This window comes from Carassius carassius, chromosome 37 (assembly GCF_963082965.1).
Source record: "Carassius carassius chromosome 37, fCarCar2.1, whole genome shotgun sequence".
NCBI classification, from domain to species: Eukaryota; Metazoa; Chordata; class Actinopteri; order Cypriniformes; family Cyprinidae; genus Carassius; species Carassius carassius.
In genome coordinates, this window is record NC_081791.1 from 6,731,851 (window position 1) to 6,756,649 (window position 24,799).

The 24,799-nt window shown below is 35.9% G+C and overlaps 3 protein-coding genes across 4 annotated transcripts in view; all 3 read left to right on the forward strand.

The window, feature by feature from the left end:
- Window positions 1-696: 696 nt before the first annotated feature.
- Window positions 697-5,470, forward strand: LOC132117895 (cadherin-like protein 26). Its single transcript, XM_059527239.1, has 10 exons — window positions 697-830; window positions 1,556-1,678; window positions 1,818-1,964; window positions 2,046-2,169; window positions 2,261-2,439; window positions 3,331-3,462; window positions 3,917-4,136; window positions 4,251-4,463; window positions 4,854-4,988; window positions 5,112-5,470. The coding sequence occupies exons 1-9, from the start codon at window positions 798-800 to the stop codon at window positions 4,973-4,975; spliced, it is 1,293 nt and encodes a 430-aa protein (XP_059383222.1). The 5' UTR covers window positions 697-797; the 3' UTR covers window positions 4,976-4,988; window positions 5,112-5,470.
- Window positions 5,471-6,844: 1,374 nt separating this feature from the next.
- On the forward strand, window positions 6,845-11,506 carry LOC132117896 (rho-related GTP-binding protein RhoA-C). The gene is made up of 5 exons (XM_059527240.1): window positions 6,845-6,971; window positions 8,189-8,344; window positions 8,760-8,880; window positions 9,766-9,896; window positions 10,607-11,506. Exons 2-5 carry the CDS (start codon window positions 8,189-8,191, stop codon window positions 10,778-10,780), a joined length of 582 nt encoding a protein of 193 aa, XP_059383223.1. The 5' UTR covers window positions 6,845-6,971; the 3' UTR covers window positions 10,781-11,506.
- A 2,183-nt stretch (window positions 11,507-13,689) lies between these two features.
- LOC132117897 (RNA-binding protein 10-like) overlaps window positions 13,690-24,799 on the forward strand; it is a 31,107-nt gene continuing 19,997 nt past the window's right edge. For both annotated transcript variants that reach the window (XM_059527242.1, XM_059527243.1), the window contains exons 1-5: window positions 13,690-13,758; window positions 14,323-14,396; window positions 19,005-19,533; window positions 22,121-22,309; window positions 22,948-23,017. In XM_059527242.1, the coding sequence (XP_059383225.1) occupies window positions 14,380-14,396; window positions 19,005-19,533; window positions 22,121-22,309; window positions 22,948-23,017 (805 nt within the window). In that variant the 5' untranslated portion in view covers window positions 13,690-13,758; window positions 14,323-14,379. The remainder of the gene's footprint in view (window positions 13,759-14,322; window positions 14,397-19,004; window positions 19,534-22,120; window positions 22,310-22,947; window positions 23,018-24,799) is intronic.

Here is a 24,799-nt window from a genome sequence, read left to right on the forward strand (position 1 = left end):
TAAAAAACAATGACATGTCACAATCATGGCACAATTCAAATGAAATCCTCCATGCAGATGACAGGATATTACTCTGGAAATACTGATAACTGCTTACCTGAAAACATGAAAACCAGTGGTCAACGGCGCTACATTAAACCTATTATGGAGAGGCTTATACTTTATATGTTCATATGGCTTATTCACAGAACATCTGTTTTACAAAGATTATTTACTGAGAGTGCCACCTTCATGCAGTATGTTGTGTTTAGTCAGGAATGGGAAGTGGGGTTTGTTTGCTTAGAAGGATATTAATAGATTCATAAAAAAATCTGACCTATGAACGCTATGCTGTAGGAAAACAGAAGCTAAAATCATTCCAAAGAATACAGCAATAAACACACTGCCAACAGGTAAACACTCTTTGAACAGAAGGCCTTTCTATTAGGAATCTATGTACAAGGTCATGCATAAATCATTCATTTTAACATTTGAAATGTGCTTATTTTCGATTTAATTGACACCAGAACCTGTTTTAATAGCCTCTCATTCTTCTTGTTTTGTGTCCTGTTTAAGAATGTCTGGACTCTTGCCAGACTCCTTCACGCATTGTTCCTTAGAAAGCCCATTAGACAATAGGCTGCTATAGTTGTTAAAAATTAATCTGATTCAGTGGGTTTCCAGAGAAATGTTTTCAAATCATCCTCCTTTGGCTCTATTTAAAGGATCGACACAGTCACATCAGTTTAGAGCACAGCTAAAGCAAGAGAAAAGCAAAGATCCTGAATCTGAGCGAACGATCCCTCTCACTGCTTAAAATGAAGACTGTGGTGATGGTTTTCCTTGTTGCAGTAAGTAACCGAATGGATTTTATTTATTTATTTTTATAAAATTAATAATAGAGTTTTCAATTTCATACAATTTTGTGTTGCACGTTATTTTAAGGTGTCCTTCTTTCACTGTATTTATACAGTTGAAAGTATTGAGTGATATTAATCAATACCATGTGCTTTCTTAGGATTTGGGTTTGGTTTAGGGTTAGTACTTACTTCTAATTAATTAGATATAACATGTAATAGTGACACTGTAAAAATCACCACTTCGGACTAGTTTTATTATAAGTAAAGTTTTATTTTTCTTTAAGTTTCACTTTTTCCACTTTTTGTTATAAACTGGAAATAATAAATAGTGGCAGACAATAATTCACATTAAAATACTGTAAAAACAACCTTATTATTGGTTACAAGTTGCATTGGTTACACTTTAGTTTGGGGACCAATTCTCACTATCAGCTATTAACTATAACTATTGCTTCTATAAACTCATTGCTGCTTTTTAATAGTTAGTAAGGTAGTTGTTAAGAAGGTAGTTGAATAATCCACTAATATGCACTTTATAAGTACTAGTAATATGCACGCTAGTTAACCATGAGAGCTGGTCCTTAAAATAAAGTATTACCATTGCCTTATATCCTCCAGATCATGATAGCTAAAAGGTAAGAACTTGAAATGAACAGAATAAAATTGAGTTCCTAATGAATAAAGTGCCATGTTTTGTATAATATTTTCTTTTTCAGAGTGTCTGTATTCAGAGTGCAACCTCATCCAAACTAAACGTACGCAAAAAGCGAGCCTGGATTGTGGATTCCCTGACCATGGAAGAAGAGCACCCTGGTCCTTTCCCATATAAACTGGGAGATGTAGGTCATACTGAAACCTTTTCTACAGCAGAATATCAACTGATTTAATTAAAAGCAACCTAAGTTTTTGAATGAGGATAGAATTCTGAGTGTGTTCTCAACCAAATGAATCATTTAGAATGTTTCCATCCTCTCTCAGTTAAATATTGAGAAGAAAGTTATCGAAGAGTACTCCATTCATGGACAGGGCATCGACAAAGACCCCAAAGGGATTCTCTCTGTGGACAGAAACGGATCAGTTTACGCTCATGGAAAAGTTGACTATGAGGAGTACAAGAGACTGAGAGTAAGTCCTACAATAAGCAGTGACTCAGTTAAAAGAGTATTTTTAATAGTTAATACTGACTGTTGTGTGGTTGACTTGCAGATCACTCTTTCTAAAAAACACACAATAGTTGCTGTGGTTATCGATATTCTGGATCTTAATGACCACGCTCCTGTTTTTAATCGGGATGTGTATGAAATTGCAGTAGATGAAGCAACTCAACAAGGTATGACACAAATATACAGAACTGGTTTAAACCGGCTGGTTTCCAGGTGAAAGAGCAACACCTGATCCTCTTTGTATTGTTTTACCCAAAGGTAAGCCTCTGGTCACAGTGCTGGCCACAGACAATGACCATCCTGGCACAGCGAACGCTCAGTTTACTCTGAGAATCGTCTCGGTGTCTCCCTCTCCCTCCAGTGCGCACTTCTTCATTCAGCAGAGAAAAGGAGAGCAGGCAGGGACCATATCTTTCAAGGGATACCTTGATTATGAGGTAACATGCACAGTTTCTCCATCCTGAAGTCCTTTGTCAATTTTATACTGCAGATATAATTGATCAATTCTTGAACTTTTTCGACGTCCATTAACATCCATCCATTGACAAATAAATAGTGTTATATGTGACAACGACATTATAATTAATTCATTTAAAACGCACGTTTACACATACATTTGAATATATATCTTGTATGATGAGCATGTTTTTATTTCAATTCAATTGTACGATTTTAAAGATCATTCAGATTTTTTGTCAAAGTCAAAAATGTCAAAGTTTTACAATTAATTAATTATAATTAGGTAGCTTCTTTTTGGTATATAAATTTTTTTTTTAACAAAACTGTCATTGGTAATCATTATTTGAAAAACATCATAAAAAATAAAAGCCTCTAAAGACCATTGTGACTATGTGTTAAGGTCAATAAACTTTTAAACTTTAACTTCAAAAACATTATTATGATATGTACACTTATTCAAGGTAGATCTATTTTTTTTTTTTTTTTTACAGTATTTTGTGGTTATACCAAAAAATATTATTAGAGCTTTTAAATGTAATGTTTCCTGAAACTGAAAGCAGAGAGTACTTTCCCAAGAACTTGACAGACTTGTTTTTTGCCTTTTCTTTTTTCATGCAGAATCTTATTTGACATTTTGTCTTTCTTGTTTCAGAAACTAGTTTTTAACAATGAATTATCAATCTATAAATTACCCAGTTACACGTTTGTGCTATTAAACTACTTACCAAATTTGAGCATAAGCCCCTGACTCATTTAGTATTAGTTCATATTAGGAGTTTTTAGCTTTTTCGATCAAAAGGTCAAAGATCATCTGACACAGATATCGCTCAGATATGGTTTTGAACTTTGCTGTTTCTATTTCAATGCAGGAGGCTCAAAAATACACGATTCTGGTTGAAGCAAAGGATCATGGGGAAAAGATGCAGCTCTCCAGCACAAGCACAGTGATACTGAATCTCATCGACAAACACGACCATCCATCAGAACTCACTGGGAAAGCAGTAAGTAATGAAAGTGTAAACTTGTTTCCATCTTCAGAGCTTTCAGATGTTGCTATTTCAGTCAAGTTACTTGGTAACACTTTATTTTGATGGTCCCTTTTGACCATTCTGTTCATAACTTTATGCATACATGTCAAATATCTCTCATTAGAGCAATAGTAGACTGTCTGATTAATATCTGCTAAATATGTATTGTGATAGTCTCCCAACAGACACTGACTCTAAGTAACTCTTAGTACATGTCACCTTATTCTAACCCGAACCCTATACTAGTACTCTTATATTACTAATAACGTTACTTACAGTCAACAGTGTGTTACAGGGACCATCAAAATAAAGTCAACCCACTTATTCTGCTTGAATTGTTTTGATGAGGGTTACATGAGTAGAGACTGATGTTGAGGGGAAACTCCAGATAACACATTAATGTTCTTTCCAATCACTGTTTATTCAGAAAGATGCTAGTGACTCGTTAGATTTGAAGATGATGAAACAAGTGGGGGTCATGGAGAGACTGCAGTCTGGACCGATGCTGGAGGCCAATAAACTGACCATGTGTCTGTCTGAGGAGACGGCTGACATTACAGCTCTCAGCCCGGTCCTGTACAGCCCCCCCTTACACTTCCAGCTGACTGGAGACGTCCAGGGGAAGTGGAGGCTTCAGTCTAACTATGGTATTAGAAATAATTCATCTTTTGATGCATTGCAACTTAAGTACAATGTACTTACAAATGTACCTGTTTCCACTGTAATCCCATTTTCTGTTTTGTTTTTGCTTTTTCTCCCAGGTCCATCTGTGAGACTGATCAAAGAGAGCTCTGTACGTGCAGGAGATCATGAAGTGACCCTGAAGATCTCTGACAGTCAGGGCCAGCAGTCAGTCCAGACCCTCTCGCTGCGTGTGTGCGACTGTCAGCTTTCTGCAGACTGCAAAGACCCAGCAAAACAGATGAACGTCTTTGCCGTTGCTATCATAATCCTCAGCATCCCCGTGCTGCTGGGTAAGAGCAGGCTTTCATGTCAAGCACAATCAGAAACAGAAATCAGAAATGTTTATTGAGCAGCAGATCAGTATATTTTCATGATTTCTGAAGATCATGCGACACTGAAGACTGGAGTAATGATGCTGGAAATACATGATCACAGAAATAAATGACTTATTTACATATATTCATATAGACAACTGTTATTATATATCATAATAATATTTCACAAAATTACTGTTTTTACTGTAATAATATATTTTACTGTAATGTATCAAATAAATGCAGCCTTGGTGAGCTTAAGAGACATCTTATGGACATCAAACTTATGAATGACAGTGTAAGTGTCTGAAGTTGTGTATCTAATAATTGTATGTGTGTGTTTGTGTGTGTGATTTAAAACAAAAGGTATCCTTTGGATGGTGTATTGTCAGATCAGAGCAAAGAAATGTGGAAAGCACCAGATGAATTCAGTGGAGGATTCAAAGCTATTTCTTAGTCCGGACACACACAGCATTGAAACTTGTTGAACTTGATTGCTTGGTAAGCATTATTTTGCAGTTTTATTCATTAGTATCATCTAGTGCCAGTGTTCAGCTATGTTACCCAGTATTTGTTATTTAAATATCCTTGATTTGACAATATGATGTTTCATTTCCGATCTAGATCCAGTCACAGTTTCTGCTGCGAATGATGCACCTTCTTAGACCCAGAGGCTCAGACTAATGTCTCTGTTATCCATGCTTTACTTCAGCTTTACTGGATGAACTCCTGGAGCCAAAGCTGGAACACAAACGCTGCCAGACTTCAGTCATGACACTGAATGTGCGGTGAATATATGAGGGACATCAGAAACGGATGCTGATGAACGCACTATATGACAGACTGCTTGCTTTTACACTGTGGATTAAAAGGAAGGGCTGCTTTGGTTGCTTTAAATGTAATTCTGCTTTATGCGCATGTTGTAAATGAATATGTAAGTGTCATATAATTATATCAGCTCACGCAAATGTGAAATCATTAATTCAATCATTCAAGACTGTCTCGGTGGTACTGTTTATACTTATTCTTACACTGATATGTTTATAGTCTTTATATGAAGGAATAGCTTTTTATACAGTAAGTGAGAGATTGTTCATGTTTTGTGATGATTGTTTTTTTTTTTATATATATATTATTCATTGTAATTTATTTATTGTGGTCAAATAAAACGAAATAAAAAGAAACCGTTGCTTATCTGTTTTAATTAGAAACTGGTGGAAGTGGATGTTTCACTGACTTCCACCTGATGGTACACTGCCCAAAAGAAAGAAAAATTACTGTCTTGGTCTTTTAAAATTTGACAGTACAAGTGCACACATTCATGATGCGAACCATATCACCAGAAGACCATCGCCCATAGGGCACATTCACATTTCTTCTGAGAGATATGATTTGGCAAACTAGACAGAAACCTGTTTTTTCTTTACCGTTCAGATTCTGACAGCAGGAAGAAAATATGCCACAAGAAAACACTAGTGTACTAGAGTAATTGTGTGGAATGTGTAAGACACATGACTGCTGTAAGTTTATTAGCAATGCATGCATGTCTGTACTGTTTGAGATGCCTTTTAGCAGAGTTGTTAAACTAGTGTAATATAAATACTACTAAATAATATAAAAAACATTATTCACAATTAGTTGCTTCTTCAACTGCCCTGTGGAATTTTTAGCAAAATGCAAACAATCCAATTTAAGCTTTTATTGTCATTTAAGTTTGTGTGTATATGAAGAAGCAACATTTCTCAACAGGTCTGCTGCTTATTTTACACAAGACTATTTTAAATTCATATCATTTATGTAATTTTTTTTCTGAACCGACTTGAATACTCCTACTACACTTCTGAAATCACCATTTATTCTGTCATAATCAACATTTGTTGAATAAATAAAGATATTTGTCTTGTCTGGACTCATTTCAAAGTTAGAATTTTATTTAGGCCTATGGTAAAGACACATAAATGTTATTTTAATACAACGTAATTCAACAAATGTGCACAATTGACAATACAAAAGATTCAGGATCACAAGTGATACTTACCTTGATTTTCATTCATTTATCAATTTTAGTTTTATTAAGGGCAAAATTGTTGCTTTTTATGGAAATGGAATGGAATGGAATTGGTACACTAAAATGTTAATTTATCTGTTTGTTCAGATTATCATGTTTTTTGGGGTGGTCATAATTTAAGAATAGAAGTCTAGGTCAAAGCTATAGTCCTACACAAAATAAATATTGAAAGGAGGCCTCTAGTTCCAAGTTTTTAAAGGGAATTTAATGTAACAAACAGAAACAAGTTAAAGCCTGCTAGTTTTAATCAGACCCAGCGCCTGGGTCAAGCTCCTACTGTCTGTCGGGTGTATACTGTCTGTCGGGTGTACAGTGGGTGTTGTTTCGTGGCAGCACTGAAGATGGGCGGACTTTAAGAGCAGCCAGGAAAAGACAGGACAGTCGATACTTCCCCGGAGCACAACTAAAAGAACACGGTAAATGTTTTTAAATGTTTTGTGTAAATACATAAAGTTAAAGAGTGGAAGATCGCGTTTGGTGAGGAGAACGAGTGCATTTTCACTGCTTTGTGGATTTCTGTTAAACGGCCTGAAACTCACTGTAAACATACATATTTAGATATTTTCACACTAGTTGCATCATTTCTGCTGATGATTCATGACAGCTAGTTTAAACAAACGAGTTAAAATTGTTCTGATGATCACGATTAAACTTAAAATGAATCCGAGTTGCTTTCTATGTGCTCGATCTTTCAGCCATTTGTTTTTTTTACATAAGCTGAATTAACGCGAAAATATTAAACGATTAAGGAAAACCACAGTTTAAACCCTTCAGACATATGTTAAGATGAATGTTTCAGTAGATTAAAACAAATATTATTCTTGTTTCACTTTCACCTTTTCTATATAGCAAAGATTGTAATTTCTCTTACACCGTTTTTCTGAAGGAGTAAGATAAATGGTCATAGAATAATTGTGTACACTTTGTTTCTGAACGCTTTTTGTAGTATTGTGTAATTGGGTGTTTTCTGTTTTAAGTTTATTTAAAATAGTTTCTTTCTGAGTAATTCCTGCTATCGGCTAGCACTTCCACTTCACGCTAATATCGTGCAAGGCGAGTCTGTTTTTTAAAGAAAATAAATGTTGTTTATCATGCTAATATACATAATAAAGTGTATGTTAGTGTTTAATGTTGTATTATTGTGTGAATGTTGTGAATGTTTTGATGGTGGGGTGCGGTGACACAGGCCTCGATCGCGACATGACGGCTTCTTATCTTCAATATATCGATCTTTACACGCGATAATACACGGAGATAATCTTTAATGTTGTGTTTACGGTTATTGCAGTTATCGTTTGGTCAATATTTGTGGAAAGTTTTTTTTTCTTTCTTTCTTTTTTAACATAGCGATACAGATACAGTGTAACTTCCGGTCAAATGATACTTCCGCAGCTGTGTTTCCGGTTCATGTTGACATGTTGAAAGGATTCACAGAACAAACACATCTGACTTCAACATCTATCTATCTATCTATCTATCTATCTATCTATCTATCTATCTATCTATCTATCTAGTAGCTCCTCTTCATTTCTCCACTTGTAAAGCTGCTGTTTCTCTCCTGGTCTCTGTGAAAATGCTTCAGATCAGTAAATCTGTTTTTGCTTATAGTTAGTTCTCTTCTCTCTCCTCTCAGATGGCTGCCATTCGTAAGAAGCTGGTCATAGTGGGTGATGGAGCCTGTGGAAAGACCTGTTTGCTCATTGTTTTCAGTAAAGATCAGTTTCCTGAAGTCTACGTGCCTACAGTCTTTGAGAACTATGTTGCAGACATAGAGGTCGATGGAAAACAGGTATGAAAGCACAGTAAAAAAAAATTTCACGGATATGCACCAAGAAAACAATGCGTGCATTGTAATAAAGTGCAGTATTTACTTTTACAAAAATATTTTCATATGTGAGAAGTGGAACTGTGCTTTGGGTGACGATAAACAAATCTTTAACACACATTTTCTACTGATTGACGTAAATTGATTAAACTTCCCAACCTAAATGCTATTTCTGCTGCTAAAGTTTAAATTTACTATTGGGAATGTGTGTCCCAAAATACGTCACCAGAAGAATATTCAGTATTCTGTCCTTCCCTGTTGAATAGATGCGTTTACACTGGTGGAAGTTATACATGTACGTTCCTCTTTTCTAAGTGAGAGCACAGTTGTTGTGTTATTTGAGATGTTTTAGCACATTGATCAGTATCTCTTCTTCCAGGTGGAGCTTGCCTTGTGGGACACGGCTGGACAGGAGGACTATGATCGGTTAAGACCGCTCTCGTACCCCGACACAGATGTCATTCTTATGTGCTTTTCTGTTGACAGTCCTGATAGCTTGGGTGAGACATCCTCGTAAACAATCAGATCTGTTTTCTGAATGCATGCTATTGATCTTTTAGTGAAAGATTCACCCATGCACATTTTCTTGTTTGTTTTTTATGTTTTACCTCATAATTTATAATCAAAATACCATAACTCAATTTTTTGGTGAAATAATAATAATAATTTAGTCTACTTAACTCCGCTAATGCAAGATTTCTTTCATGAGCCCACTTCCCAAAATCCAGTCAACCACTGATGGATTCATCCAATCCCCTCTTTATTTTTACTCTTCTTCTATGATAATTCATAACAACTGGATGCACGTCACAGTTAGAAAAGATCTGTCAATATTTAAGTTTCATCTCAATTTTCAAGTCAACGTGAAATAAAAATTCACTCAGTCTGTTTTCTTATACGTTACTATTTTATAATCATTTTGTTTTATCACCATCTTGAGTGTGTTTCTCATAGAGGTAAAACCAGTCAGCTAAGAAGAAATACAATTTTTGAATGAACTGATTCACAAAACCTTCACTTGTGGTCTAAATACAATGATTTCACATCAACGTTAAAGATGCAGCAATTTAGCTACAAAGCAGAAATGTGTTTTCAAGAATGATCTGGTTTTCATCTGGTCTTTACATCAAAGACTAAACAGACATGCACACTGAATTTGTACAAAGCTGAGGTTACAGATGCTCAGTTTCAGTTTTTATTAACACTCTAATATATATATATATATATATATATGTAGGTGTGTGCGTGTGTGTGTGTGTACCAATTAACTCAGTTTAAACTATATTAGATAATTAACTGTTAAGCCATTAAATACTTGTCATCGTTTAAAAATGATTTGAAATATGGTTAATACAATTACCACTCTCTCCTTTAATCCATCACAGAGAACATTCCAGAAAAGTGGACACCAGAGGTGAAGCATTTCTGTCCAAATGTTCCCATCATCCTCGTTGGTAACAAAAAGGATCTCCGAAATGATGAGCACACACGAAGGGAACTTGCCAAAATGAAACAGGCAGGGCCTTTTTACTTATTCAGATTTATGATTCTTAAAGGAAAAGGCCAACCAACAATGAACATTAGCTGAAAATGTCCTCACCCTTCAGGCCATCAAAGATGGGATGAGTTTGTTTCTTCATCAGAACAGATTTGGAGTTATTTAACGTTACATCACTTGCTCTGCAGTGAACGGGTGCCGCTCTTTAGTTTTTTATTCTGACGGCACCCATTCACTGCAGAGGACCCATTGGTGAGCAAGTGATGTGATGCTAAATTTCTCTAAATCTGTTCTGATAAACAAACAGCCAAATGCATCTTGGATGGCCTGAGGATGAATAAACTGTAGCAAATTTACATTTTTAGGTGAATTGTTCCTTTAAATGCTGCAAAATGCCCAAGCTGCTCGTTTCCATTTAAGTGGATGGTAATTTATACTGTCAAACTCCAGTCAGTTGACCAGCCTTTAACCTATGTTGTTTATAACAAAGAAAGTTATTTTATGATATTTGGTGTTTTTAGTTCTGAACAGTATAAATAACATCCATTTTCATTGTAAACTTGGGTAAATGTTTTGTCTTTTTAATGGAAGATCGAAAAAATGTGATGAATCAATTTGAATAGTCCTATATAAATGAAAATGTTCTTGTTTTAGGTCAAGTATCCCTTTGACATTGGATAGTCATTAGACATGCAATTGTGATATCTTTGAAATACTTCTTCACTCAGGAGCCTGTGAAGCCAGAGGAGGGGCGAGACATGGCCAACCGAATCAATGCCTTTGGGTATTTAGAATGCTCAGCCAAGACCAAAGACGGCGTGAGAGAGGTGTTTGAGATGGCCACCAGGGCGGCGCTGCAGGCCAGGAAACGGGGCAAAAAGACGGGCTGCCTGCTGTTATAGAAACCTGTAGAAGAGAGGATGTCAGTTAACAGCCCAGGAGACTTCAGAGCAGGGAGGGAGGGAGGGAGGGAGGGATGATGGGACGAGCCTAGCATTCATGTCCTAGTACAGTCAGCGTACCGCACTGATACTGGGACATCATGTCAGACAAACCACAAGAGACCAACGGAAAGACTTCAGGAACAAGATGGGAACAAGATGACCTCATTTCCTGTCATCACAACGTTGGACTTAAGAGTTTTCTGGTCACATCAAGCAAAAAAAAATAATAAATGAGATAAAATTTCAAAACTGACTATATACCTAGGATATTTGATGTTATTCTTCTCCTCCCACTCTTTAGTCCCAAACTAAAAAGGTCTTTAATAAGCATCCTGCCTTCGGCGCCAGTTTCCTGCATTGGACAGATTGTATGTATGTTTGTATGTGTAAGAATATGAATGTTTATGTCAAATGAGCGCACGTCCGTCTCCAGGTCGCCATCTCTTCTTTGTATACGCGTGTATCTGCCCGGCTTAAAGCACACCCTGAACATTGAAGTGGGCGGTATTGTGTTTAATCTCCCACTTCAGGCTTTTTCCTTTTTTATAGCTGATGTCTCAAAGGATTCTGGGCTGTATATTAGGGATCTAAACCATTTAGTGATACTGATTTATTTAAAGCATACAGTTTTTTTTATTTTTATTATTAATCATTCGCATTTAGAAATAAAATGTAAAGAAAATCTGATTTGAAAAGTCTTTTTTTCATTCACTCAAATTCCTTGTTACCAAAAGGGGTAACACTTAATTAACCTGCACCGTGTAGTGTACACTATATAGTGAGAGAAACAGTAGTATGCTATACTGTTGTCATGTAATGTCATTATGGATGCATATTATGCTTATATTTGCAAAAAGAGTAGTAGGTATGAATTTGTAAATGTAAGCAAAAAATACCTTGATGACCTACTATTTCCAGTAAGACTCTGAAGTGCACATCTGATGGACACCTGTCCCATGAGGCCACGGGAGAGGAGTTGGATGGCAGTGGAACTGTTGGTACGTCACATGCCAATGACAACATGATGAACGCAGTATGCCTGGATTATTTTCATGCTATATAGAGCATGATTACAAAGTAATAATAATAACAAATATATGTACAGCACTTTTCATACAACTGCAACTCAAAGTGCTTCACCGAGGCTAAAAAACAATGACAATACAGTTTTGCACACTAAGTAATCACTTATTCAAAAGAAATACTAAATATGCGATGTTCACTGTTCATTCTGTTCCATGTGCATTGTCGTATTCTTCACATTTTGGGAAATGCATACTAAAATATTGCATAATAATCAAGAGTATATGCCAAATGTGAGCCTGGACCACAAAACCAGTCAATTTTTCGAAATTGAGATTTATACATCATCTGAAAGCTGAATAAATAAGCTTCATGTTGGTGTGTGGTTGTGTGTTGTTAGGATCAGACAATATTTGGCTGAGATACAACTATTTGAAAATCTGGAATCTGAGGGTGCAAAAAAATCCCATGTTCTTTTGGCTATGGCTACAAATAAGTGCAACTTAAGGTGTTGTGGTCCAGTATCACAAATGATTTTGGTGTTATAAGCATATCCATTTATATTCAGTAGTCCCTATATAGCACAATTTATTTGTGGTTCTTCTAATTATGTGACATAATCAGTTGCAAACATATCTACTGTCTGGACCAATAAAATGTGTACTTATAGCAGTTTGTAATAACTACTGTAATTCATATATTTAATTTACACTGAAAATCTCAAGATCTCATAAAAAAAAGTTTAACAAATTGTTTCCAGATGATGTATGAAGGGATATCTTACCACTCTGAAGTGAAGAGAGTGTGATTTAGTGTGCACTAAAGACAGACTTGTGCACTTGTCTATTAACAGGGGTTGTGAAAAAAAGGGGTTGTTGTTTGATCCTTTATTGATCTTTTCATTGTGAAGTTTGTTGTGTTCAGCAGTTGTTAGTGCTCGTGAATTGAGTGACTTTTTCAGATTTCCATAAAGCAAATCATGCGATCTGGTTTAGCAGGAGATTATGTAACCTTAACAGACCGATTTGTGTGTGTGTGTGTGTGAGAGAGAGAGTGTTTAAAGAGCCTATCTTTACGATTATGACCATGTACAAAAAAAGCATCAAAATACTTGATCTGTGAAGAAGAATAGTGGGCAAAACCCAAATCTGAATAAACACTAAAGAAGTGTGTGCAAACTACACAGAAAAAAAGAAAAGGAAAGAGACAAGCAGCAAACCTTAGTATTCACCTCGAAGACTGTTTCCACAAAAACTGACCAGAGAGAACTTAAAGCCAAGCTCAATGAAGGAGCTGCACATGCTAAAAAAGTAATCAGATACACCAGTGCTAAAATGTGAAAAAAGAAAAACCTGGACAGATGATCTTCAACATCTGTCTATGCCAGACAAATCACTTGAATATTATCAAACCACTGTGGACAGTTTTGAAGAAATGAGTGAGAAGCAGTTTCTGTCCTTAAACATCTATAAACAAGTGGCAGATGTTTTGATAGATGGCATTAAAATGGACACTAAAATGCTGTATGAATTCATTCTAGGAAAGTATTCTTGGAAGCAAATAATAAATAAATCCCAATAAGCCTATTTCCCAGGAGTTCACCTTATTTTTCTTTCTTTTTTTAAATTCTTTTTGCATTTTATTGTATGCAATTCAACAAAATGAAAATGTGCATCAGATGTCTGCCGTGTTTAAACTATATTTACTACTAGTAATGATTACCTTACACATTTCTATTCGTTTGCATGCCAGTGTGTTTTTAGCCAATCAGCAGCAGAGTTGTGTCCCCGCCTCCCGGACTGAGGCCATCTTCCTGAGCTCTGCTGTGCAATATAATCAAGCTCCTGCTGTGGGGCGTCATACAGATACACTGTGTCAGATTCAACGCCCGTGACGCTGCTGCTGTTAAAAAGGTTAGTCTTTTCTGACACTTCAATGCTGTCATTATTATGCGGTTAAAAATACGCTTTTTTTTTAAGTTTCGCTTATCTGGATGTTTGTCTCGGGGTGTTGCGCGCGCTCGGTTGGAGACTGTGTCCTCTGAACTGATTGTAAACTGTCATGCACACAGCTTTATTAAACGAGTTTTCTGCAAATGCTATTTATTTGGTGCACACAGGGATAGATCTTTCATTGACGGTTGTTGTGTACGTATTTAGATATATATTTTCCCGCAGATTAATGTCAGGCTCAGTTTAGCCTCTGCAGGACTGAACAACTCTGCAGAAACTATACTGGATTGCATATCTGACGGCGCATTTATTTATTTATTTTTTTTCCCAAACTACGTCGTTTAAGTAATGATATGCAAATTAGTTTTTGGCTTGGACAAATCCATTGCATTGAATACAGCTCACACTACTTTCCATCCTGTTGCTTTAAACGTCAGTTGAAGTCAAGTTAAAAAATAATGTTTGTTCTTATGCATTTTTTTTATTGTTAATGTGAAGGTTGATCAATAAATATTTCGTCAACAGTTGTAAATGAAGCAGTCAGAGAAAAAAGTGGGCGTTTCTGTCGATTTGCACTGAAGCATGGATTATGAGAGGAGGTAGGTCAAGAGTCCATCAGCCTACAAGTGTTACGTCTTTAAAATGAATTTGCATTTAACCACTGGATGGATTTGTTCATAAATGTTTTGACCTTATACATAACTTCATGCTGTTAGACCTGAATGGGTAAATTACAAATAACCAACATTCACTCTTTTAAATGTATAATAGATTTTAGGTGTGTAACTTCGTGCAAAAAAGTATTTAAAGGGGTCATGACATGGATTTTTTTTTAATTATATATATATATATATATAAAAAAAACACAGACACTGTTATGATTGGCTAACTTCATTGCATAGTATCAATGTCCCCCTGCATTTGCCTGCGAGTGTTTTTGACAACACGAGAAAAAAGAAGCTTTCTGATGCTTTAAGATAAATCCGGTGTCAGCCATTAAAGGCACAATATGTAAATTTTCACTGCTAGAGGACGTATTCAAAACAAAGAAGTTTAATGTGTTGAATCATGGGAGTTGTCATCTTTATCCCCAGAGTCGATGCAATCTGACAGGACTCATACAGAAATCATGTTCATGGATGAGCTAATTATTTATTAACATAGTAGAATGAAGCAGGGTGGGGCTGAAAACGAGGATTAGTGTGCGACCGATATATCGGCCAAAATTTGGCATTTTTCAGATATCGGCATCGCCCGATAAGTTTTTCTGTTTGGCAGATGTGTTCGAGGTGGGAGTTTTATTTAGTACACAGTAGTGCTGCAACGACGCGTCGACATCATTGATTATGTGATATTCTTGTAAGGATTACAAGTTATTGGTATGATCAAGCGTTAAAAGACGGCGCACCGCGAGACAACAGTCACGAACCACGAGCTATCGATCTACACCGAATCAGCTCCAGATCTCTGGATTCAAGACAGGACTCTCGGCGTCACATCGTGCAGCTGCTGAATCAAGGAAATGTGACCGTGTTAACTTGTGACCTGTGTTTACCTATTATCAAAATAAACCATAGCAGAACCCTGACTACATTTTATGGTTTGTGATGCTAAAGAACATTTCATGATGTCTCAGACAACTAAATTTGTGGCTACTGTGGTTTAATTATAAACTCTATCGTTAACTCCTATTTACCATTGTAAAATAAATTTCTTTGCTTCTTTATTTTTGTATACTGTAAACACTTCAACCACATTTAAGTATTTTTGGGGAAAAAATGAATAAAGGTTGAAATATTATATTAGAAGTTGTGCTTATATTTTTTTGTAAAGTTAACCAAGGATTCATTTAGAGCTGAAACAACGAATCGATTTAATCGATAAAAATCGATTATTAAAATAGTTGTCAACTAATTTAGTCATCGATTCGTTGCTAAATAACTTTTATTTGCCGTAAGCGGCTCATTTCGTGCATATTTCAAATCTGCGGTGACCAAAGTGTGGCAGTAATGAGCCACCGGAGGTTTTACTCAGCCAGTACAGCAGGAGAAGTAGCGAATAGCCAATAGCTGGCCTCGTTTTATGTCACGTGCTTCCCGAACAGCGTCTCTGCAGCATTTAGCGGGATGTGGGAGACTGGGAGTACTTTACTTTGAGCCTTCAAAACAGAAGAGTAACCTGTAAACTCTGCACTACTGAACTGTTTAAGGGGACGTTCACATATCGCGTCTTTTGCGCGCTCAAGTTCGTTATTTCCAACACCGCACCGCATCGAGTTAAAAACATCTCAACTTTTCAGAATGCTGCAAGCGCATCGCGGGTCATGTGACAAGAACTAACCAATCAGCTTCATCCTTTCCCGTAACAACGTTAAAAGCTCAGTCAAGATGAAAGGAACAGCTGATCATAGTTGTATATGGATTTCCATTTTGAAATAAATTTAGTAGCAGAGCTACTGCAAGCGATTTTTGAGCTGCAAATCCATTTATCCTTTGCTGAAATTTCCGCGTCTTCAAGGAGAGAGCACGTCATGGTTGCTTATCAAAGGCAGACGCCTCAGGGGCGCAACTGCACGAGCGCTTTGGAAAGAAGGAGAAAGCGGCGCGCCTAGCGTTTTCCACGCGTTTTTAGACGCGATTTGTGAACGGCCCCTAAGACTTTCATTTGTGCAGATTCTCCAGTACAATATTGTTTGCAAATGTTTAGTCGTAAAAGCTGATAACATTGCTTTTTAACAGTTAACATTTAAAGCTTTACAAACATGTTCTGTGATCAGTTTGTCGTTTACCAGTTCAAAATTCAGTCGTGCAGCCTAATTATGACTGAATGAGAGAGGTAAATGTTTAAAGATATTTGAAATGCACTTTTTTTTCTAAGTATTCACTCCTCTTTTTCACACAGCAGGTTTTTTTGTGTGTGACTGTCCAATTTTTTTTTCTGGACAACCTTCTGATGGATTTTACTTTAAATTGTGAGTTCCATTCAGGTTTCATGCCACTGGCACTTTATTCGAAGGATTGTTTACAATTTCACAGCATAAGCTATAAAGGTGTTTCCCAGTAAATAATAAAATACAATACACTGCAATTTTATTCTGTTTTATCCTTATTATTCGTGAAAATATGGTCTGAAAGATTCCTTAATAAGCTTTGTTCGGGATGTTAAACTACTTTAGGAGCTCTAAGGACTGCCATGGTGAAAACATTATTTTAAATCTCCTTGTGAAATTTGCTAGAGTATGGGTCAGTGTTCTGATTGCAGAAGAGTTCGACAAAGGATTACTAACACAATAAAACAACTCCAGGTATATTTTTGATTAGGATATGACAGTGCAAAATGGTTAAAATCTCTTAAAAATCTATGCTGAAGGATAAAGACCATTTATTAATAATTTACTTGGGGAAAAAATGAAAAAAACTAAAATATAAGTGCATAAACCGATTAATCGATTAATCGTAAAAATAATCGACAGATTAATCGATTATCAAAATAATCGTTAGTTGCAGCCCTAGATTCATTAGCTAATCAAAAAAGAACACTAGATTAATAATTTATTTTCATAAAAATAATCGTTAGAGTAGTCGACTAATCGAAAAAAAATAATCGTTCGATTTGTCAACATAAAAAATAATCGTTAGTTGCAGCTCTAGTACACAGTGCTCACATTCTGCCTCTTGTTCGTTGTCATCATTAACAGTCCTGTCTAATATGGATAGAAGTCTGTCTAATAATCAGAAGAACAGGTAAACAAAGGAATTAATGTATACAAAAGGAATTATAACACTTGCTTTTATATCATTAGTAATAGAAAGGCAAACATTATAATACTTTCTCGTTTGCTGTCAGCATTAAACAAATACACATTTATATCATTTAAACAAATCTTTGAATGACTAATGAACATTGAAGTTCACAAATCTTTCAAACTCAATCCAGCTGTGAGATCTTGTGAAGCATGATTGCGTGTTCTCTCGCATGTTCTCTGCGTGTGAATGGAATGCTTAAAACTTTAGACTCGTGATTTCAAATTATTTAAAAATCAACAAAAATATATAACACTGTTCTAGTGGTTTTTAGATATTTTCATAAAAAAAAAAAATCTTACATATTGTGACTTTAAGTGACTGAATGCCAGTGGGAGGGGTGTATGGTGAGAAGAATACTATTTGTCGATGTCTTGGTCTGGAGGCTGTGTTTATGCAAATGTTTGTGCCCGGGTGATGTCATCTTGCACATCTGATCCAAATGAGCAATTTTTGGAGCTGGATTAAATTAAATGTTTAAATAAGGAGGACATTTTAAGCTATGAAAATTGCAGGATGGTAAATGGTGTAAAGACCTCTTATATGCCAAAAGATAAAAAAAAATTTGATTTGTCATGTCATGACCCCTGTAAGTTCCTGCAGCTGATCACATTTTTGTACCCTTTCAACATCAACTTTTTGAAGTTTACCTAAACAGTCCTTCTGTGTAATAGATGGATTTACAAATATAGGGAAGCACAAGTATTCCATGTTTTTTAGTTAATAAGAGGCCTTAAAGTTGCATCTATAATAGCGAAGTAGACGGATGTTGATTGAATTAGTTTTATATAGAATGGAGGATGCTGTTGTCACTGCTTAGTTTAAACATATTTTGTCTACCACTCTGACAGTACATTTTGCATATGCATGGTTCTTGACTGGAGCAAGATTGATGATTGTACTCAACCTCAGATAATTCAAGATGTTGAGAGTTTGTTTCTTCATGGGATCAGATTAGAGTAATTTATCATTACATCACTTGTTCACCAAAGGATCCTCTGCCGTGAATGGATGCCATCAGAATGAGAGTCTAAACAGCCGATAAAAACATCCCAATAATCCACACCACTCCAGTCTATCAGTTAATTTCTTGTGAAGTAAATACCTGTGTGTTTGTTTGACTAAATCAAGACATTTTAACTCTTATACCTTTGCTTCTGTCCAAAAAATTTATAATAACACTTCATCCAGTGAGAAAGTCCATCCTGTGTTATCCTCTCATATCAGCAAGCTGGCAAGTGATGTAATGCTGATGTGATGTAATTTCTCCAAATCTGTACCATTGAAGAAAAATAGTCATCTTACATCTTGGATAGTCTGAGGATGATTAAATGTTCAGTGAATTGAGTGAACAATATTTTAAGCTACAGATTGCCTAAATCTTTCTCTTTTATGGTGTCATAGGGGTGGTCGTGGTGACCGCATGGGTCGCTATGGGAAAGAGTCCGATGATCACGACTACAGGGACATGGACTATCGTGGCTATGGGCAAGAAAATAGACTGAATAGTAACTTAACAAATGTAAGACAGCACGAGCCTGATAGTAGTTTTGAAGGTTTGAGAGATTTTGCCTCGGGTAATTTCTCAAATAATCGACCAATATTCAGACAAAAGGAAAACCATGGATCCAAAAACAGCCAACTTGGAAAAAGTCCCCTCCAAAGTCCCCCAAATGAGAATATCCACTCGAGACTCCAGCAAGATGATAAGGATTATGAGTTTGACCCAGAGACTGATGCACACAGGAGAGATATGCAGATATTTATATCAGGACAGAAGGTCTATCAGGATGAACAAACCCCAGATGAGGGTGAAGAAAATGAGGACAGCACCTGGGGCAGAGTTAGAGGGAGGCACAACTCTCCAGGCGAATACAGTGCAGAATGGAAAACTGAGGAAGACAAACATATCAGACATACTGCACACAAACAAGTTAGTACACTTATCAACAAAACTGTTTTTGTTTTTTATGAATCATAAATCAGGAGCTTACAATCATGAAACCTTAAAGGGATAATTCACCCAAAAATTATGCCATTATTTACTCACCCACAAGCCATATTTGATGTATTGACTTCTATCTTTCAGATTCATTTAACTGGAGTTGTATTAAAAATCGACTTTAATGGCAGTCAGTGGGTGTTACAGTGCATCAGTCCAAAAGAAAATAAATGAAATGAAGCACATCCATCCATAATAAAAAGTGTCTCACACGGCTTCGGGGGGTGAACAAAGGGCTCCTGTAGCGAATCGATGAGTTTTTGCAAGAAAACTATCTATATTCAAAACGTAATAATCACTTTAATTTAGCTTGCGCCAACAGTTGTACACAGAAGCAGCTCCAGGCTGATGACATACGTGGTCATATGAGTCTCTTTTGTTTACAGCAGTGGTTTTCAACCTGTGGGTCGCGGCCCCCTAGTGGGTCGCGATGGTATTGCAGGTGGGCCGCCAATTACTATTAAAAGAAAGACATTTTTACATATATGAACAATATTATTGAGTCATAACATAATAACATCATTTCATATAATTAAATAACAAAAAATAAATATTAAACTGTAACTATGCTTCCACTATTCCAGCTCGCTGATTGGTTTAAGAATAAACCGCCAATTTATCTTAGATATTTTTGCTGCATATACAGAACAACAGCAGTTGTGCCAAGAGGTTCCAGCCTGAGTTATTTACTGTTCATTGCCAGTTCATTCAATAAATACATTTAACAATCTAGATTCTGAATACTAAGTTATTAACCCAACAATAGTGGGGTCAGTTAATTTTGTTGCAGTGGGCCGCGCAAACATATGGGTTTGGTTGTGTGGGCCGCGAGTTGAAAAAGGTTGGGAACCACTGGTTTACAGGATCAAAGGTTCCTTCAATAGCAAAGTTTCCTTACTTTAGGGAAACCGGTCTCCTCTTGGCTTACATCAAAATTAGAGTTGTTGTGTATATGTAACATAAGGTATGTAAGATATTATGTTCACATTAGGCAAGTGGCCGCGTGATAGGCGGGAAAATTATGCAGTGAAGTCTTTATCAAGTCATAAAAACAGAATTCACAGTTTAATTACGGAATGTCACGGAATTTGTCATTTTGAATTAATTAATCAAAAGTAAGTCATTACACAGTCAAATTACGATATGGACTAGTATCTGTAAATATAAAGCGGCAAAAGTCGATTTAAACTGTTTAAGTCTGTTAAAGTCTGTTAATGAAGGATGCAGACGCTGGTTTCATTTACTACACAAACACTGAAGCACGCGTGACGCACGCGGTGATTTCAGCATCTGCCATCTCACTAAATGAGGACGCTAACACATGAACAACATCTCTAGAACTGCTCTTCTTGAGCATTTGACCGTTTGATTTGAGTAAAACTAGCGTCATATCAAATACACAGAACCATGAATACATTTACAGTTTAAATTGACGACAATGTGCCTATTACTATTTTCAGTAGAATGTACATAGCCTACTGTATTACTACTAATATTACTACTAAAATGAAACCAACATTATTTTTAAGGAATAATCACACAACATTTCTTCCATGTTTTAATTTGAATAGTAAATCCCCTTTGTTTGCCAAAAAAATTAAGTAAACTTTCGTTAATGAAAGATAAATGATAAAATTAATGTTGAATGCCCTCATTTGAGAACCAGAAAAAAAATTAAATGCACAACTCAGAATTTCTGTTTATTATTTATTTTTATTTATACTATTTATAATTTTGTGCAATTACTTGACTGTCAATTGAGTTTGTGGCAAAACCATTTGCAGTGTTTTTATGTGGTTTATACCTGCTTAAAATGTATTAAAATAGTTTAAATTCATGAAGTAAAATTTGATTTCAAAACACACATACATTTGTTGCATCTTGTGTTTTTCAGTTGAATAAAATAATATTTTCCCTATATATTTTATAATTGAGGATTTATTTTAAAAAAAGTTAAAAAATCTTGCCATGTCTCATTCACATGAACCCTGTATAGTGTCTCGTCTCATGGGATAAGTGTCTCGTCACACACCTAATCGGAATCCTCCGACATTCTTCTTTACAGATCCACGATTTTTACTTCTAATTAGTGACCCTTGTTTTGTTTTGATCTCTCCCCTGCACTTCCGCGTTTGTCCTTTCCGAGCAGTGCATGTGCAACGCCGATGTCCTACGTCTTTTATGTTTTGTTATGGATGGATGCCCTTTTTTTCACTCCTTTTGTACTGATGAACTGTAGAACCCGCTGACTGCCATTTAAACAGCTTGGAAGATCAAAGACAATTTTTTATACAACTCCGATTGGATTCGTCTGAAAGAAGAAAGTTATATCTACGATGCCTTGGGGTTGAGTAATTTGTGGGTTAATTCTTTTTTTAGGGGGAGGGTGGTGAACTAACCCTTTAATTTCTTTTACTTGACTTATATTTACTGTATAAACATTTTATTATATCTAAACATTTCTTAGAACTTGAGAAAAGTCGTATACATCGATAGGATGACTGTCTTCCTGATTTAGGGGTTTCCTGGCCAATCCCAACTAGCTAGGAACAAAATGAGAGATGGAAGCTTTCATCATGCTCTGGAAATAAGCCAGGAGGAGCCAGAACCCTGTGACCAGGACTACAGGTCTGATACAGAACCGGTCCAAAAACCCAGCAACATTGTCATGCTGAGAATGCTCCCACCAAATGCAACTGTTAACGAGGTTTGTCTTACTTTTATTTTCTTGATATGAATACAGTAACCATATCGGTAAACATCTTTGGCATACTGTTACAGCAGAAAACAAAACAAAAATAGAACTGCATTTACTTTGCAAAAAAAATCTGTGTAACAGTTGGTGTTCGTTTGCACCATAGACTTACATTTTACATAATCAATAGTATTTAAAAACTGTGGAAAAGGTTGACTTCTGGTGCAATACATATCATGCTACAAATTACAGAGTTCAAAGGAAGCGTTCTGTCAAAAAATGACAATTTTAAATTGCTAAAAATGTAGTCGGCCTCAGGCAATGTTGATGTTGATGAGTTTGTTTCTTGATTGGAACAGTTTTGTAGAAATGTAATATTACATCATTTGCTTTTGCTATGGATCTTCTGCAGTGAATGGGTGCCGTCAGAAAGAGATTCCAAACAGCTGATAAAAACATCACATTAATCCATAAATAACCCACACCACTACAGTCCATCAATTAACATCTTGTGAAGTGAAAAGCTTCATCATATTAGAAACAAATACATCAAGACATTTTAGCATTAGCATACTCATTTTGCCCAAATATTATATTTGAGTTCCTGCTGTGAAGTTTGGTCTTATTAAGTGCTGGTGTTTGATGTTTAGATTCGGGCTCGACTGCAGGAGCAAGGGATCCAGCCCAGAGAGGTTCGCCTCATGAGGAACAAGTCTTCAGGTAAGAAAGCTCTACTATGGGGGCTTCTTTGTACCCCAGACTCACCTCCAAATCTCTCTTCCTCTGCCTTTCATAGCAAGCCTGAACTCACTCTTGCGTCTGCCTAGTTCAGTGTGTTATTTCAGTACAGCCTCTCTCTTCTTTCTCACTTTCCTCCTGGTGTAGTTGAGTTGAGTGAAGATGCTGTTCAGTATTGGTGCTTTGAAACCTTCTGGTGATTGTTTCTTTAACTCCCTGCACATATTTATGTTTAAGTCATCACTGATTATTTCCTGTTCTCTATTATGTGTTACTGTTTTCTTACCGTAACCTTTGTCAGACTATTCTTAACCGGACAACATTCACATAAACACTCCTGATACATCCACAAGCATGGGAATAACAGAAACATGTACACTGGCACACAAACACAACTACTCTAAGTGCCAAGCTTGTTTCACGTGTCCTGCCAGCCTTATCCCTCATCTCACTTTGATTGCTCTTGTCCTGATGTCTGGGGAAGATCTTTACATTGTGTAAGTATGTTGCAATAGCTGTGTTGAGAAGACAAGTGTGGCTGACCATTATGTGAGCGATTTCTGGCTTTTTTTTGTTTTTTTTGTTGATGGGTTTTGATATTTTGTGTCCTCAATTAAAAGGGTGGACAAAATAATGTAAACACCATTTTTTAGTTTCTTTCAGATCATTTAATTGCACAGCTACAAAGCTGAGTCAGTGTAGGTTAATTAGTTTTAAGAGTAAGAGATGCTTTAAGGATTCATCTTTGGTCTGTGTTCTAATGGATTAACATTTGAAGAATCCAAAGAAGGACAATTAAATCAATGTTTTAGGAAACTCTTAAATATTGTTCCTAATCTATAAAGGAATAGCTAAATCATGGAAATCATTACGTCTGATGACTGTAATACAAAATTTATTACCGTCAATCAATGAAAAATATGAAACATAATTTTGTCGCCTATTAATCACACTTTAATTTGGGCTGTTAAATTACCCCCAAAAGATCATTTAAAGTCATTATTGTGTTAAATAAGAAAAGATCTGTATAATATATATAATAGTAGAGCGATTAGTAATACCATTACTGAATAGTTATAGGAGTAACCTGTAGTGTACAGACTGTTGTGATATCAGACAAGTTTAAACCTATAAACAAAATGAGATTATAGGTATTGTAAGTTAGACATTTATGCAAATTATGTGGATAAGGCAGTGTCCAAATGTTTTAAAAACAACAATCCAAAAAGTTGCTTAAGTGTCAGTATAATGTCCGATGATTTTATATATAGACAGACCGATAGATAGATAGATAGATAGAGATATATACTGTTCTTTTGCTCTTTCTATTCATCAAAAAATCCTGGCAAAATGTACCATGATTTCCACAACATTGATTATAATAAATGTTTCTTGAGCAGCAAATCAACATATTAGAATGATTTCTGAAGGATCGTGTGACACTGAAGACTGGAGTAATGATGCTGAAAATACAGCTTTGCATTTTAATATTTGTAAATGTTTAAATTATTTTAAATTGTAATAATTTAATTAATGAAAGACTTCTTTCTCGCGACCAAACTTTTGAACGGCCCTCCAGGATCGGAGTTGCCTATCCCTGCACTAGATGCTGCATGATTACAAAAAAAATTATGCATTATTGATTACAAATATTGCAGGAAAAGAAAACTTTGGAGAAGATCTTGTTTACGTCAAAGCTCAAACCAAGCGGTTCACACAGAACGCACATTTCGCGCATTTTCTAGAGGGTCTTATATCACCGCT

Excerpts from the sequence above, each read along its gene's own strand:
- LOC132117895 (XM_059527239.1), top strand. The coding sequence starts at position 798 with ATGAAGACTGTGGTGATGGTTTTCCTTGTTGCA. Across the intron at positions 2,440-3,330 it reads AGGGATACCTTGATTATGAG|GAGGCTCAAAAATACACGAT; the intron begins GTAACATGCACA and ends ATTTCAATGCAG. Across the intron at positions 4,464-4,853 it reads CAGCATCCCCGTGCTGCTGG|GTATCCTTTGGATGGTGTAT; the intron begins GTAAGAGCAGGC and ends TTAAAACAAAAG.
- LOC132117896 (XM_059527240.1), top strand. The coding sequence starts at position 8,189 with ATGGCTGCCATTCGTAAGAAGCTGGTCATAGTGGGTGATGGAGCCTGT. Across the intron at positions 8,345-8,759 it reads TAGAGGTCGATGGAAAACAG|GTGGAGCTTGCCTTGTGGGA; the intron begins GTATGAAAGCAC and ends CTCTTCTTCCAG. Across the intron at positions 8,881-9,765 it reads TGACAGTCCTGATAGCTTGG|AGAACATTCCAGAAAAGTGG; the intron begins GTGAGACATCCT and ends AATCCATCACAG.